The sequence below is a fragment of the Atractosteus spatula genome, chromosome 11 (assembly GCF_055471065.1).
Source record: "Atractosteus spatula isolate fAtrSpa1 chromosome 11, fAtrSpa1.hap1, whole genome shotgun sequence".
NCBI classification, from domain to species: domain Eukaryota; kingdom Metazoa; phylum Chordata; class Actinopteri; order Semionotiformes; family Lepisosteidae; genus Atractosteus; species Atractosteus spatula.
In genome coordinates this window covers 11,091,572-11,108,498 of record NC_142716.1, presented here as the reverse complement: position 1 = coordinate 11,108,498, position 16,927 = coordinate 11,091,572, and the positions used below count along the sequence as shown (strand labels likewise).

The window sequence follows — 16,927 nt, the reverse complement described above, 5'->3', positions numbered from 1 at the left end:
TACCCCTCCTGTGGAAAACAGGATGAGGTAACATTTAAAGTGTTGAACACAAGATGGGGCCCTGCTCTGCAGTTTTACTAACTAGTCTGATTAACTCCAATATTTCTATGACCAATAAACCAGTATTGTTTAACCAATATTTGTACATAAATATACTGTACCTCTTAAATGTTCTGCTTTTTTCTTGCATTCTGTAATTATATTTTTTTCTAACCTTACTTTACTATTCTTAAAACCTAACAAGAAAATCCACATTTTTGTGCTTTTGATACGTGTTCTTTAAATTTTCTTTCAGTGTTGTCGAGGTTTTGATTCCAATATTATATCTGGGTTTCAGTATCTATAACAGGCTACCCGCATAAAATTAAGGGATTATATTGTGACTTTGCAATTTAATTTTAATTACATATGTAACATGCTATCATGTGTAGCGAAAAGAAAGTAGGCCATATTTCGTGTATTGGATTACAGAAGCCTCATCAGGTCCTCTGAGAAGATGTTCCACCCATTGCCCTTTAGCTAAATATGACACCTCTGCTCTGTTAACGTTGGATATCACAGACAAAAAAGTCTCTTATTAAATTCCCATTGAGTTGTTCTGTTTCCTCTTCATGCCATAGCTCTATAATACCACCTTACATATTTTGTTACAAAGTATAATGTCACCCTGTTGTTGTGGTATCTTATCAAATGTTTTACACATTATACAAATCTCTTCTTTTCAATTATTAATGAACAAGGTTTACATTCTCCACCTATGAAAGATATTTTTTCCAAAATAGTTCCTCATCCCAAAGGCTTTGGATTATTTAACTTTCCAGCTTGTATTGACAAAAATAAGTCCCAAAGTATTTTGTTCTAACTTTCCCAAGGTGCTTGAGCTCAGTGAGGAATGTTTTAAATGATAGAAAATGTAAATTAAAAAGAAAGTTTCTACATCCTCATTTTGTTTGGCTATTAAGAGCTAGGGGGTGTAAAATGTGATGGTCTATTCAACAGTGTTTGTGAATTATTTAAATATTTAAATGTTACAATTATAAATATTTAAACTGTCCTTTATTAGTAATTTGTTGAGATTGTGTAGTACATGAAAAAGTATTAAAACAAAAAACTGGACATCAAATGAACAGACAAAATAATTAACTAATACTTTTATTTTAGATAAAAATGCTTAATACATGCAATCGTTACAGTGTTTTAACCACATTCATTTATGGAACATAATTTATGTGTAATATACCTCTGACTTAAATTAGTAAGAAAATGAACTTTTACTTTACATACTGTAGCAATAGTCTGGCTAGGATTTCTTTTAAATCTTACTGGATTTGCGACTGCGCCTGTTGAAACAACTGTTAATTTTTTAATCCAAGCCTCGTGTCAGTTGTTTGGTAGACGGTAAAATATGATGGCTTTTACCTTAAAGTGAAAATCCAGCAGCAGATTATAAAATGGTTATTAGACCAACAGGCAGTGTTTGAATATATAAATTATACATAGCGTTTTAAATCTTCAAGTCTAATTAGTCCTCACTGCTTTCCAACATGGAATAAATACTTTGAGGGTTATGAAAATATAAAGAGACAAGCCTTTTCATGTTAATAGCAATGATGTAGTTAAAAATGCAAAAACCCACAGAAACAAAAGAATCCCTTCAATCTTCCCATTCAAGACTATTTTCTTCTTTTTCACATATTTTAATTTTCAAGCATTATGGCTTTCGTCGATTATTTTAAAGGGTTCTACAGGACGCTTGTTGAGTAACTTTATATCATCCAGAAGGCTTTTGGGTGTCACAATGTGAGTTGAGCCTGTCGGATAAAATTACAGCATTATTTTTTCTTTTACCACATTGTTAACCTGTAAAACTAATATACAAAATTTACAAAATTTGTCTTTTACAATTTACAAAAATTTACAAAAGGAGTCTGAATGTATATCATGTTAAAAGGAAGAATTGGTTTAAATATTCATAATTTAACCTGTAGTATGTTATTATAATGGAACAAGTAGAAGTTAATTTCACACAGAATTATTGAAACTAGAAAAAAAATCATATAAAGAGACTTGTCTTTTGCGCCTTATATGCCGCCACACGGAACAAAGAAAAAAATAGGAGTTTTCAGTCTGACCATCAGAATACTTACCAATGATAACTTCACAGGACTTGACTGCTTGAGTCACTTCATACGCACAGCGCATCTCAGAGTAACTAACTCCTCCAATTATGAAGATGATAAGTCTTGAGCCACCCTTTCGGTCATCTGGATTGCTTGGCTTGTGCTTCTGCCGAGCACTGTGCATAGGAAATATCATGGTAATGCTATGAAGAAAGTCTCCCAACAGTGCATGTGGCTTATGGGTCAAATCAAAATGTACACATATATACGCAAGATATTTTAGAACAGCAGTACTTGCTTCATAAGCTGATGTCATTAATCAAAGATCAGTCTTACAGTCTCACTCACTTGTTATTACTGTCTACTTCCTACTGTTTCAGAAATGGCTTCAAACACCAGGTGCATCTTTAAGAACATAAGAAAGGCTACAAACAAGGAAAGGCAATTCAACCCATCTAGCCTGTTTGGTAGTTAGCAATTCGCTTGCATAGTCTTATTCAGTCATCTCTTTAAAGAAACCAAGCTATCAACTTTAACAACATGACTGAAAGCTTGTACCATATTCCCACAATCCAAAGAAAAAATATGCAGAATACTAGCAGATGTAATATATATATATATCAACTTAACAACAAAATAAACTTTTACTATGTACGCTCTTAGAAAAATAAGGAGGTGACATGTCTTCATCAGGAATGGTGAAAAACAGCAAAAACACAAAGTATCCATCTGGCACCATTTATCAATACATCTGTGACTGATAGGCTGGAGGCTGGACTAAGTCACCTCAGATGGACCCACAAGCAGGGGAGCCAAGAATTCTTTAGGTGATGAATCAAGTTTCTTGATTCACCCTGATGGATATCAGACAGTGTGGTGCAGATGTGCAGAGCGATAAAGGATTGTAAGTTTCTACTACGTGTAGTTACTGAAGGCAACAACAGTGTATGGCTTAAGACTGAGTCAATGGTCTACATTAGCTGCCCTTCCTGAGGGCTCGTTCAAATCTGACAATGCAATGTTGCTCATTTAATAATGGCTTTCTTGTACAGCTTGGTTTAATTCCAATGCAGCACACAGCTACTGTAACTGCTAGACAATGCAGTGATATGTTTCTTTGTATGCTCATTGTGTGTGTATATATATAGCTATCCATACCTTACAGCTCCAGATCCATTCCAAGCCGAAGGGCATTCAGATTGGTGTGGCCATTCCCTGGAATCTAACTTGTTTTCAAGAGTATCCTGGCAACACACAAGTTAAATACAAAAAGATCGCATTTACATTGATTCACTAAAGTAAAAATGTCACAAAAACATAGCCAACAAATATAAGGCAAAAATATACTCAGTGACTGGTCAAGTAAGGATATACAGTGCTAAAAAAGAACGAATTCATTCATCTTAAAGCATAACTGGCTTAAAATGAAGTGAAAAGAAAGAATAAAATACCACCTTATAAACAGTATCCTAGTAAATTTAAAATAATTCAATAAATAATGAAAATCAATTACCTTGCCAACTGAGGTGACCATACCTAGATACTGTAATGAGATTGTATTCCTGACCCTTAGATCAGATTTCTTCATTTAGGCAAATTTCTTTTGTGGCTTTAAAAACAGTACTCTTCATTTTACCTGTACTTGTATTCTCAAGAAATAAACACCGCAATGACCTAGATTATAATTCCTCTCAGTGGTCATTTTTGAAATAATGATAACAGATTTAATAACAGTGACACCTGCTCCATAACTGGTTTTAAATTAGGATCAAATGGCTTTCAACTTTTTTTCTTAACCTGCACCAGGCTGGACCTCAGTCAACATGCAAATGGCCATTAAAGATGTGTTGTTACAATTAAAAAAGTAGTCGACATACAGTGCCCAAAGTCTATGAAGAAATCAAAAACAATGTTCACTTGATTTATTTAAAAGGGAGGAGAATGGAATAAGTGATTAAAGCTTTGGGCATATCAATAGAGAATTCAGCTCCCCTGTTACTAGATCTACTATTATTATTAGGATCATTCAGAAGATGCTTTACCCGAATGCTGTAGTGAAGAAGACTTCTGTTGTATTGGGTAAGGGTGTTAATCTGTAACAGACAAGTCTCTCATCCAAAGAACTGGATGTACTCTACTTAACACAACTAGCTCCCAAGCCATGCACCATGGTACATGAAGCACTCTCATTGTGTTTTTTCTATAATGCCTCTTCCTGAAGGCATAAAAAGTATTTTTGGTTCAAATCTATCACGTATCTACAAAGAGCTCCGTGAATCTTTCTCCCTCATCAGAGAAGACTGTTTGTAAAAGTAAATAATGCTCCAGTAAAACACCCATGGGTGCAAATGCATGTCACTTTGGATAAAAGCATCAGCTAATTCAATTCATAACATATCTGTGGGATTTCAAAACTAAGAACTTCATGTAGCATGTTGCTCTCTTTTAAGAGACCTTCATTAAAGAGAATGGAAAGACAATAAAAACTAATTGACACCAAAACTATAATTCAATAAAACTACTTACATTTACCATGCCAGTTGTTCATTACCTGATGTACATGAGATTACATTTTAGCTTTCAACAGCAAACACTGACAACCATCTATGACACTGCATATTTACCTAGGCTAATTCACTGTAATAAACTGTGATACCAAATAGAAGACATCTAACCTATTAAACTCTGGCTAAAGAAGCAGAAGTCAGTTGAAACAAGAAAATACATTCTGTGTACCTCCATCACATCTTTAATCACAGGGGTCCATCGAGAAAGATTGTATCTTTCTTCATGAGAACGATCTCTTCTTGTTGGCTTACGTTGCTGGAAGAATGATTGCTGGAAAAATATAATTTTTCAGATTTATCAGTCTTTTAAGGAGAATAGTTTTTAAGGAGAAAATTTTAAATTTTCTTTAAATAGCACATTTTAAATAAGCTCTAAAGCATTTTTCCATTGATCTGTTAATAAGACCATATATATATCACTACAACGAAAAAACAATTTAGACATGTAATCTCAAACAGAACAATGCAGTACACAACGAGCAAAGACCATAGACCTATGGGTCTGTAAAATGATTGCTTACAGAGGAGATAATCGGAACTCCAAGATCCTTCCAGTTCAGAATAATTTCACTTTCATTCTCAATTTTGACATGTTGAATCAGTTTATTAAGGTTTTCCTCAGTCGTCCCTATTAACACAAACAGGAAAAAAAAAATTGAGATTAATTCTTCAAAAAAAAAGAATTATTTCCTACATTTAGCATTCAAGGCTCTGTTGTTTTGGGTATTACTGCGGACTACTTGGATAAAATTAGGACTTTACAGGGATATAACATTTCTACTGCCATTTCACAAAACAAATGTTACTCTACAAAATTCAGCGAAAGGTGTGAAGGTTAAAAAAATCTCTAAGACCACTGCTAATTTTAAAATTAGTTTACACTGATGTCCTCCATAAAATATCACCATGAAAAACACACCGTTTAGGCTGAAGATGTACAGCAGCACAGCTCGTATCTTGTCATCAGTGGAATGAGAATGCAGCAGAACTGGAAGAAGAGTTCTCATTGGATCCTTAACCTTCTGTCCCTCTGCGTCACATCCATTAGCCAGGTCCTAAGAGCACAGAACTGCCCACGATCAGTTACTACAAGCCAGGGAGTCGATAACTAACCTTAATGGGGAACCTTCTAGTTTCCACATGACAAGGAAGCAATGGGCAATTCTGACTCCCATGGCAGACGTTGTCTACATTGTGCACAAGTGGAAAATTAAAGTACACCAACAAGACTGTGTCACCTTCCACCAGACCAAAGCACACCATAAATGAAGGCCCTTATGCGGTTAGATATTCCAACTTGCTATTCTACTAACATCACATGCAAGAACAAACACTCAATAAAAGAAGTTTAAAGTTCTATGTAATCAATGCACTAAATTACTTATAAGCAAGCTAAACATCAGCAATATAATACACTAACATTTTGCCAAGCAAGTCTGAATAATCAGCATAGCAAGTCTACTTACATTCCAGCTATGAACAGATGCAGCTATTTAAATAATTTTAATGCCTAAGTATTATCCAAACCATGACAGAAAAGAGCTACTATAAGAATGCAACGCTCCCTGCTCACTTTTTACCATAAGGTTGCAAAACCATTGCCAAATCATTATGTTGCTTATATTGCTGCTTTTCTTTAACACATTTCAATAGTTCTGACAGAGTGTGTTGAATATTGACCGGTTTTAATGACAGTACCTGTTCTGCCTTACACAGCTTCTCCACGCTCAGTTGAAAATGGTTCATGCAGTCTTCGGCTAAATTCAAATGGACGGTTTTCTGCAAAAACACCAGGATACAGTTTTCAAAATCCCAGCTTCACCAATTCTAGTCTTACCTGTTTTCAATCACTTCCATAATTATTCCACTCACTAAACCAGCTTAATACTGAATCCAACACACAATATTAGTAATGTGCTATTTTTAAACGTCTTGGCATCACATAACCTTTTGTTCAGCATCTTGTCTAAATCAGTGAAATTACATTTTTTCTCCTGTTTACCACAAATAATTGTTTAACAGTTTATGGTCCCAATAGGTTTCAATGTACTAGATCAGTGGTTCTCAAAGTTCTATGGTCCGCGGACCACTTACACCAGGTCACAGATGCGGTGGACCACCTATGTCTACGTCCACTTCTTCCTGTAAAAATCACCACCTATTAATGTACTAAAAATAACTAATATTGAATTACATTTTATGAAAAGTACTAATATTTTTACAAACAAAGCTGCATATTTTGCAAATGTTTTTATTTCTTAAAACGTTAATGTGAAGAATGGAGCTACTTTTGTTGAGCAATCAGAGAAGTGATATCTGGATCCAAGCTGGACAGCTTTAGACATCTTCATGTCCTGAAGCAGACGAAGACATCACATCAAGCACACCTTCTGCTTTCTTGCACATCACATTTATCAAGCTGTTGGAATTAGAATTACGGCACTGCTGGTATAGTTCACAAATTACCTCACTTGCATTTTCACTTCTATTCTGCATCTCAATCGCACTTGCGCTGTCACTATCGTCGCAATATTTGCATTTCAGAGTCCCAGATTTGAGCCAGTGATCCTTCTGCTTTGATTCCTTCTTTAAATTACACTTTGAACTTTCAAACTCAAAGTAAGAACAAAATGGTACAAACAATAATAAGTGCAACGGTCGAACCACACTCACGTATCAAAACGTAAACAGCGTAACCACGCAATCATGACAACTCGTATGATATATGACCAAAAAAGCAAAATATTGCAGAAAACCAATCATTTGTATCTTACATTAAAGTGGGTTTAAGGTTTAAAACGGACGTTTTACCATATTTAAGCCCTAACTGGTTGTATCACAAGGCAAAACAGGAGAAAATGTAAGCAAACGGACAACAGTGTATTACAAAGAAAAAAACATAATGGGAACCTCGTTTGAGCAGATCAGGACACAACTCCAGAACAGCGAGATAAAAATAAAGAAGAGAGAGGGACAAAAGAGCCAGGTGGGAGAGGTTTGGCAAGCTAGTCAGCACAACAGAAGAAAAAAGCACAGGTTACGTTATCTGCATCGATTGTGAAGCACTTTACAAAAATGACAGTCACAAGACTGGGCTACTTTAATCTCTTTAAAACAAGGAATATGGATATACTTTTTCAATAAATGTTGATCAAATGAATGTTCGAATATTGTTGAGTGTAGTCTCTAATGGAGCGGGTTCGGACCGGCTCCGGGTCAGTACTTTTATCATTTTAAATTGGGTCGGGCCAACCCGTGCCTCACTAACGACAATAGACTGCTGCACGGCGGCAAGGACGTCCCACTAAACTGACTGTCTCGTTTTCAATGTGTGACATCATTTCATTCGTGGTGCATAAAACTAAAACACTGAAGCGATAGGCGCTGATGGGGAGAATGAAGAGGTGAGGTGGTCCGCCATAACTCAAGCTTCATTCAAACACAAAGGCAACAGAAGGGTACAGCCAAGGAGAATGAATGGAAACTTTGCCCTTTCAGCAGACCCTCAAGCCAGGCAAGCCTACGACTAGGCTGGTGCTCGCCCCATTACTGACACACACATATCCCTCAACGGCTGGTGAAACCCCAATATCTAGAACCAACACACAAGTCCCTCCTTCCACTATTAACAGCTTGCAGTTCTTAACAGTGCTCCTAGGGGGAGCCCCTTCATAGCGGACACTACAATGTTCTTTCCTCCGACTTTAACAGCGCTGACTTGCTTTAAAGCTCGATTTAACTCTGCAAAGCTAGAATACACAAAAAACTGTTATAATGTACATCAAATAGTGTCACTGACCTGTGCAACTTGTTTACGGAAAGCAGGCATTTTCTTCATGAGCTGAGACAAACCACTGATTGTAATCTGAGGAAAAACAAAAAAAAAACTCTCCTTGGAACACAATATATGAAGCACCTTTTTCAAAATCAATGATTTAATTCTTCAATATCCACATAACTCGAATATGAGTAACTGGTATTTATAAAGAAGGGCACATTACAAATAAGAAAATCTAACCTTCTCATCCGGTCGCTTCTTGTTGGAAGAAATTTCCTTCAGCTGCTTTGGGATTTGTCTATCATGAAATAATTTAATGGATACAACTTCAATAAACTTAAAAATATACTTCATATACTAGGTGTGAACCACAGTATAATCCAACTGACATACAGTTTTAAAAACTAAAGGGAGAAACCCTATAAGGATCCTCTTATGCAGCAAAGTATCAAACTGAATATTGCATTTTAGCAAGTTCTTGAACTCTGGGGGAGCTTTTTACCTGGCCCTTCAAAGTAATACAACTTTACCTCATTTAAAACTGAAAAGATTTTGGTCACTTCAAAAATTCCTGTTCAATATGGCGTGTTCTTATGACATTCAGTACAATTCATAGATGCATGTCAGCTTATTGCTGAAACCTCTAAACTGCATTGTTTCTTCCGACCTTTAGCTACTGTACTTTTGAATTCAGAATCAGTATATAATCAGAGCAATAAATGAAAAGAACATGGTAATTCTATAAAAGAATTCCAATCTACCTACTCGGCAACTTCTGCTATGTGCATATGTCGGAGCTTGACCCACAGCTCATCATCCTCGTTCAGAAACGCCTCCTTTTCCTTTGAAGTGGGTCCTTCTTTTGTCTGGTACCTGAAGACAAAATGCGATATCAAAACAGCAGGCACCCGTTTTGTTCCTGCTGGAACATTCTGGAACAGTCGATTTCTCGGGATCATTCTGAAATCAGCCTTTCAACCGTTTTGTTATGGGATACATGCCGCACCATTAAGAAACTTACTTTTGATTATAAAAAGTAAATCGGTTTACACTACTAATAAATAAAACTTATAAGCACCGTTCAAACCGAACCATTGCCATGTTAACTTTGGAAAAGATGAAGAGAAGACCTAGGAACCTGTTTAATATAGTAAATTCACTTTGCTTTTATTGCATTACAGTACTCGCTACAGAAACATCCACTAGAAGACAGATGTTAAAAACACTTACTTATATACATCATTTTCAATAGGGATCACATCATAAGCCATAGCTTGGTATGTCAGCTCATGAAGGATTGGAGATACAGGGTCAAAACCACGATCAATTATCAAAAGTTGTGCATGCGTTTTTCCCTGCAAAACAAGTACAAAACAATTTAAGATACGAAAAACAATTAAGTGCAAAATAATCAAGACAGTTTTGTTTCTAAATTTCTAGTGTTTAACACAATCTCACCTTCTTCTTGCACTTTTCATCCATCTCATAGTGTTTGGCAAGTTTTGTGTCTACCAGTTCAGCAAGAATCTTTGTATTATCCAAAGGTTCCCTTTTATAAACAGAAACAGTATGTCCATTTACATTAATGTGAATGATGCTACCTATTTTGCATATTTTACAACAAAAATGGTTTTAAAAATATATTACTGCAGTGATTATACAAATTTGACCTCTTCCTTTGAACATTTATGTTGGTTCAGTATGTTAATCGGCAGTAATTGTTAATGTAGCCAAGTAATTTATTAAACAATAACCACTAGTTTAATACAGCAGAATTACAACAAAAGTTTTGACTATTCATAAAAAGGGGTATCAATGCTTAAGAACAAAAAAACATATATACCGCTTATATCTAACACCAGGGTTTTCTTCCAAAGTTGCACACACTGTTACAATCTGATCAGCTATTGCCTCCAATGTGCTCTGTCTATCTTCACTGGAGCTGCTGTAAATGCTTCTGAAGGCAGCCGAATTGTCAAGCACAAACACCTAAAAAAGGGAGACCAGGGTTTAAAGTATTTATTTTACTATTTATGTACGTAGGATAGTTCAAATGTTCAGAAACAACATGCAGAGAGAGAGCAACATTGTTCATTTTTCCACAGTCTAATCCTTGGAATAAACTATTGGTGTGCAGTCCTGAAAAGATAAGTGACTACAGATTTACAATATATAAACAAAATGAACACACCAATGACCAAAACTACATCATACAGTAATATAAATTCAGGAGCCCTAAATAGGATCATGTCCACTTTAAGATTTGTTTTCCCCAAGAACTCAAAATGTAAGGTTTTGTCATTCCCAGAAAAATAATTAAACTTCTTTCTTCAGCACAACCAAATATACATCAATAGATGGCAAAATTAAAAAGATTCCGTTTCATCTGCTGCTATCAACAGTACATGTAAGGATGTAAAGAACATGAGTTCAATCCTGTAGTATTTTAAGAACTATATATATATTTTAGAAATAGATAATTCACACAGCTAAATCATTCTCCAAGGAGTTATGTTAACACATACATTTCAGGAAAGAATACCAGTAAGTTACCATTGACAAAAACAGAATACACTTACTTGTGATTCTTTGGGCAAGAAGTTAATGTTTATTTCCTTACAAATTCTTATTAACTTTCCGCAGTCAGTCTTCATTTTGTTAAACAATTCGTCTGGACAATCTAAGAGAAAGCATTTTATTCAAACTTTAATAAAACACAGCACTTAAAATGTTCTCTCTTCAGTTAAAAGTGAATACATGCCGACAATAAAAAACAAATGAAAGGCCACCTAGTAAAATATATTAGGTGTTAAAAAAAATCAAGGTTATTTGTAACTTGGAAGTAAAGACTTCCACTCAGAGCAAAATAATTTTAATGATATACTTACAATCTGTAAAATACACCAGTGCTGCTTTGTATTTTGGTTTGTTCTTGAAGTCACTGCAGAGCGCTTCAACACTCTGAAAACGGACAGAAAGTTCCCTTCAGATTATAAACCTAAGTCTTAACAAAGACAGATATTAGCTTCATGCACAGTCCATGAAAACAATCATATCAAATTACTTTCACGCAACAGCATTTTAAAAGACTCTCACACTGCACCAAAAACACTTTTTGTTTCTACTGAGGAATGGAGCTTAACACTGCACAAACCTTTTTTACTGGAGATATAAAATAGACAGCCTTCATTTCGGGCACCGGTTCTCTGTTTTTAAACAGGTCTTCCACAACTGCGGATGAGACAACATTTGTCAGATTAATAAACACTCACACACAAAACGTTTCTCTGCAGAACTACGCCAAGAGCATACAGCCTTTTACAGCTACAGCATATCTTTCTTCAGTATTTTCAAAAAGCTCTCCTATACTTCTATAACCAAAAACATTGCACTTCATCAAACTGCACTGCATAAAATATCAGTGCCCTTGATCTTCCTTTTACACAGTAAAGCCATAAGATGCAAAACCTAATTTAAAACCGAAATGAAGTTTTCCAACACACATATTTTGGTTACCTACTTGTAATTCTCTCACATGTTAGATCTGACATTTTGCAGCATGATGATAGGAGTTTGGTGGTGAACTGATCCAGTATTAACAGCTGAAATCCAATAAAAATGTAACCATTTTAATATAATTATATTAGATTCATGCACATACATACAATAACATATCAAGCTCAAAAGCAATTATACTAGCATAAGAAAAAAATCTTACATTATTTATGGTATCCAGAACACCCTATAATACTTATTGCCATTGGGTACATGAACAGCCCTAGTACTGTGCTGTTATCTAAGCAGAGTAACAGCACAATACAAGGCAGATTAAAGCTACTGTATATTACCAAATATCAAAAACCAGTACAACAAAAACATGTTACAATAATGATGTACTAATTTTATTACACAGTAAAGCATTATTGGGTACTAATATACAGTACTTCTTTATTCTTCTCATTGAAGACAGACAATATCACCAGCATTGTACCTGAAAATAATTTGGATAAAAGCCTTCTCAAAATTTAAGACAATACAATACAGCTTTATTCCAGGAAATTTAAATTGTATTGTAACTGTTAATGATACACTAGCATCAGGTATGACAAAGATATACCTTCCATCCTCGAGAGTTTCTGCAATCTTCAATTACTGTGTCCTTTATTCCTAAAGATAAAACAAATCCTTAATTAACGGGAATAATAAATGCTTAAATGAGAGTATGTGAAAGCAGGGGTATTATACAACAGTTATACTGTAATGCATTTAAGAGCTAACTTATTAGATTACTTATCTCTACATAACACAGAGTTATGCCGTAAATGCTAACTCACTTTGATCTTTACTGCTACCTACCTGAACAACACTACCTTACTCATGTCTGTGCATTCTTGCACACAAAAAACCAATCTCAATTCATTCCAGATTTATATAGTAACTGTAGGATGATTTACAAATAAGAAACTGTTTATCTAAACTATAGCACGTTTACTCAAAACACCAATGAACTTGTGTATAGTAAGCTGTTTGTTAACAAAACGTCCTTGAGATTCTGAACAATGCGTGAACTACAGGCAGCTACAAATGACGTTTCTGATAAAATAAAAGCAAGAAAGGAAAGTCATCCAGCTGCTGGAAGAGGGGGCTGCGTGGAAATGAGAATTTTAACTCCTGTTAACAGGCCATAAAGACAGTGCTGCCAGGGGAATGGGCAGAGAAAGAGAAAGAACAGAAAAACTTTTTTCTTCCTCTTATGCTGTATGGTGCCTTAACTTCAGCCGAAATAAAGATGTTCACTTCACCTCTGTAGTCTGGACTCTGCTTAATTCCCTTGTCACCTGAAGAGGGGTTACCCTCAACCATCTCATTAAGACTATTATACTAGACGAGACATGCAAGGAGGTATAAGGAATGACAGGCACACAGCAGGAATATACAGAAAGAAATATACAGAAACATCTCACAAGCCAAAACGTCAAAAGTTTTGAGTTCCAACTACAAATGGGGAACAATAAGCCTTCCATCTTCTCAAGTAACCATTAAACAACCCCAGATCCATAAGGACTGTTCCAATGTTCTGATAAGGCCCAGTGATTCAGCAATCTGGAGAGACTAACAATTTCTCTTTTTAACAGAAATAATCACTGCAGTATGGAAGACTATTCAACAAAAATTAGGACATGCCATCTGATGCACAAGGAAATGATAACCGTGGGTTAACTAGCTCACTAGTTTTAAATTCTCATTCCAAAATTTCTTATACAAATACCTGCTAACAATACAATAAGCTACTGTTAAAATATTATCTGATGAAACTGACAAAAGCAGGAGTCAGGACTGGCATTCTTTTTTAGTCTTTTCTCTCTTGTGTGTCTGTATATTGCATTCTCCACAAATTAACGGTCATGTGTTCAAGCACATAATAAAGATTTTTATTTGCTTCAATGATTACAGAGAAGTTACAAAACCTTTTTGCGCTAAGGTATTAAAATGTTCTTGTTAATATTTGTGAAGCATCGTTGTTCTGTGCATTCGAGTTCTGTGGATGACTGAGTAGTCCTATTTGTGGATTTTAAATTATTTAAACTTAAACCGTAAATAATACATTTTGTTAGAAGGGAAACTATTTTGTCCAGGAAACCAGAAATATTGGGATGTTTATAAAGTCTTTGGGGTAACAAGGTTTCACTTGGAAATCTAGATATCCCAAATGTTAAATTTTTACATAGCATTAATATATTTCTGGCTCACTTTGAATTCCTTTCTTAGCCAAATACGGAAATAATTATTAAACTAATAGCTGTAGTCCAAGCTGTCACTGAGCATCGTCTATAGAATATAAAGAGGTTTTTTTTCATGTCTTCAAGCTACACTTAATTTGAAATGAAAAACAAATTACATGATATGCGATACAACATAGAAAAACAAACATGGTTCAAAGCAACCGACGTGTAGCTGTGCTTTGTTAGTGTACACTGGGTAGGGTTAAGGAAAGCTACAATTCAATGCGCTTTTGTCATCCAGTTCAACCATCTAGCTCAGCTAACCTGAACGCCCAAATCTAGCGCGTCACGATCAATATTTATCAGGTACTGTACGAGACAAGATTACAAAAAAATCCAATGTGGCGACCTGTTGCCTGGCGTCTCATCACAAACATTATGATTAAATGAAATGTTTTTTGCTTACAAAAAAAAAACGATGCGCTTGAATCATACAACAAATTGTGTTTGTTATTTAAACCAGGGTGGCCTCAAAATGTTTTTAACCCCAGTCAGCACAGAAAACTGAAAGTAACTCTCCTCCACCATTCCAGACTTCCGCATTCGGAAATTTTGGGAAACAGCTAGCTCCTTTATCATCAACGGCCATTAAAATACAGGCGCAATCACTAAAACGTGTTTAACAGGAAACATAGTAAAAATACACAGCTGTGAATCAAAACTGTTTTACTGCAAAACCTGACAGTCTGAAGAACTTACTTTGCCAAACTATGTTTCTCAGCCCGTGTTCTGAGCCGGTTGCCATCTTGTTTCTCTGCAGGAAGCCACCGTTACGTCACCACAGTACAATGTCAGCTCAGTCCTAGAGGTCTGTGAAGTCAGAGAACTCATTTAATTTTGCCGCACAGATGAATAGAAGTCATCTTAACGTTATAATTAACAAAATTGTGTTTCCTTTCCTCATTAAAGTGAACATTAAGTACATTGAATGTCAAAACTATTGGGGTACCTGGAAGTCTCAATGAAATAAGACATTAAGACAATAAAGTAAGACATTGTTATTTGTTGTTATTTATTATTTATTTGCTTAGTAGACGAGTTTATTCAGGGCAATTTACAGAAGCTTAGTAAAAATGATTCAATGTAAATAGGTGCAATAATACATTAGCTCAATTTAAATCTAAAGTACAATACACATCCTTCTAATAACAGGCTAATAAAATAATAATTATAATGATAATACAATTCCTTTTATAAACACTTTTCAAAAAACTTTCTTAAAAAGCATTCTCAGCTTTACAATAACACACATAATACACAACAGAATCAAGATGTGAATGTGCTTTCTGAAAAGCAAAAATGCAACTTGAAACCAAGAGTAAGACTGAGTTACTCATTATAACTCTAGTAATAGAAAAAAAGCTGTCTTTAAGCAATTTTGAGGAGTTGACAGTTGCAGAGCCTCCAATAAATTTGGGCAATGATTTAACCATCATCAGACTAAGTGAATATTGAACACTCCTGCACCAGAGGTAATCGTTTCATGGTAATAAATGAAGTAAAAGCCAAGTAAAATAAATGCATACACTTTGAGTTTTGTTTTCAAATAGATATTAAATTGTTTTCCCTAAATATTCAATCAAATGTCAACAGGGTCCCATCATTCTGACCAGTATTTTTATCATCTGAACATTCCCCTTGTTAGCAGTTACACCAGTAGCTGTAGTGCAATGCAGTTTTATTCTCAGCACAGCGCTAAATAATCTTCAAAAATATTCAGAACAGCAGTTTCAAAACCCGTATTCCTTTCTAATTTTTATTCATTTAAGTTATTTCCATCATTGTCATGTTGTAAAACACCCCGATACTACAGGTTGGCTTCCTTCCTGTTACAGGATTTTGAAGAGTGGATATTGTGCCTTTACAAACGTACCATACATGCTCCTTTGATTTACAAACTTTCTTATGTTCTGAGTAGAAGACTATAAAATAAATGAGACAGTTCTGCAGAAAGCTCTTATAGTTCCAAGAGAGGAGCTATAAACACAATGAAAATTATTCCATCATTCTAACATGTAAAGGTAACCCATAAAAGAAATGAAAGTATATGTAAACATTTTTTTTGCAAAATGGTTGTAGACCACAATCAATAAATGCATAGAAAGTGAAGTTAAAATAATACCTGTCCTGGGAAAAGATGCAAAAACTAAAAGAGGTGGCAAACTTCCAATAATAATTTGCTGAATTTCATACTTCCTGGTGAACAATTCAATTTTATGCCTTCCTGTTGTTTAGGGATTTATAATCATCACAGTTAAGAAGAGAATAATTTTGAATGCCAGTGTGCTGTATGTGTATGTGTACATCTTGTATATAACTTTTTGTATAGCAAAATGTTATCCTACCCCCTTCCTATATATCACACACCTTTCAATTCATAGTACATGAACATGTTGTATTCATTCAATAGTAAATGTACCGTATTATCATTCTTGTTATTACTAAATAATCATCCAGCGATGAAGAGGTCTGTGTGCGGCACTTGTCAAGGTCTGCTTCCCTTTCAAGCCAATGATAAGTCTAGACGGTTGCAGTAGGTGGGGCTAGCCTTAAGTATTTCAACTAAATGAACAAAAAAGATCTGTAGTGTAAAAAAATAAAGAAAAAGTATAACCTCTGTGAGCATCAAATTGAAAACACCGATCTGAAAACAAGAAACAACAGCTTTAGTCCAAGGTG

General features: G+C 35.0%; 1 protein-coding gene across 1 annotated transcript; it reads right to left on the bottom strand.

Moving 5' to 3' along the window:
- Window positions 1-1,136: 1,136 nt before the first annotated feature.
- stxbp3 (syntaxin binding protein 3) lies at window positions 1,137-15,016 on the bottom strand. Its single transcript, XM_088926607.1, has 19 exons — window positions 14,948-15,016; window positions 12,583-12,632; window positions 11,986-12,067; window positions 11,620-11,696; window positions 11,354-11,426; window positions 11,045-11,145; window positions 10,309-10,454; window positions 9,924-10,014; window positions 9,696-9,820; window positions 9,231-9,338; window positions 8,706-8,763; window positions 8,487-8,552; window positions 6,386-6,466; window positions 5,607-5,742; window positions 5,209-5,315; window positions 4,857-4,958; window positions 3,279-3,364; window positions 2,148-2,296; window positions 1,137-1,811 (listed from the first exon to the last, which is right to left on the bottom strand). The coding sequence occupies exons 1-19, from the start codon at window positions 14,991-14,993 to the stop codon at window positions 1,705-1,707; spliced, it is 1,791 nt and encodes a 596-aa protein (XP_088782733.1). The 5' UTR covers window positions 14,994-15,016; the 3' UTR covers window positions 1,137-1,704.
- Window positions 15,017-16,927: the final 1,911 nt, after the last annotated feature.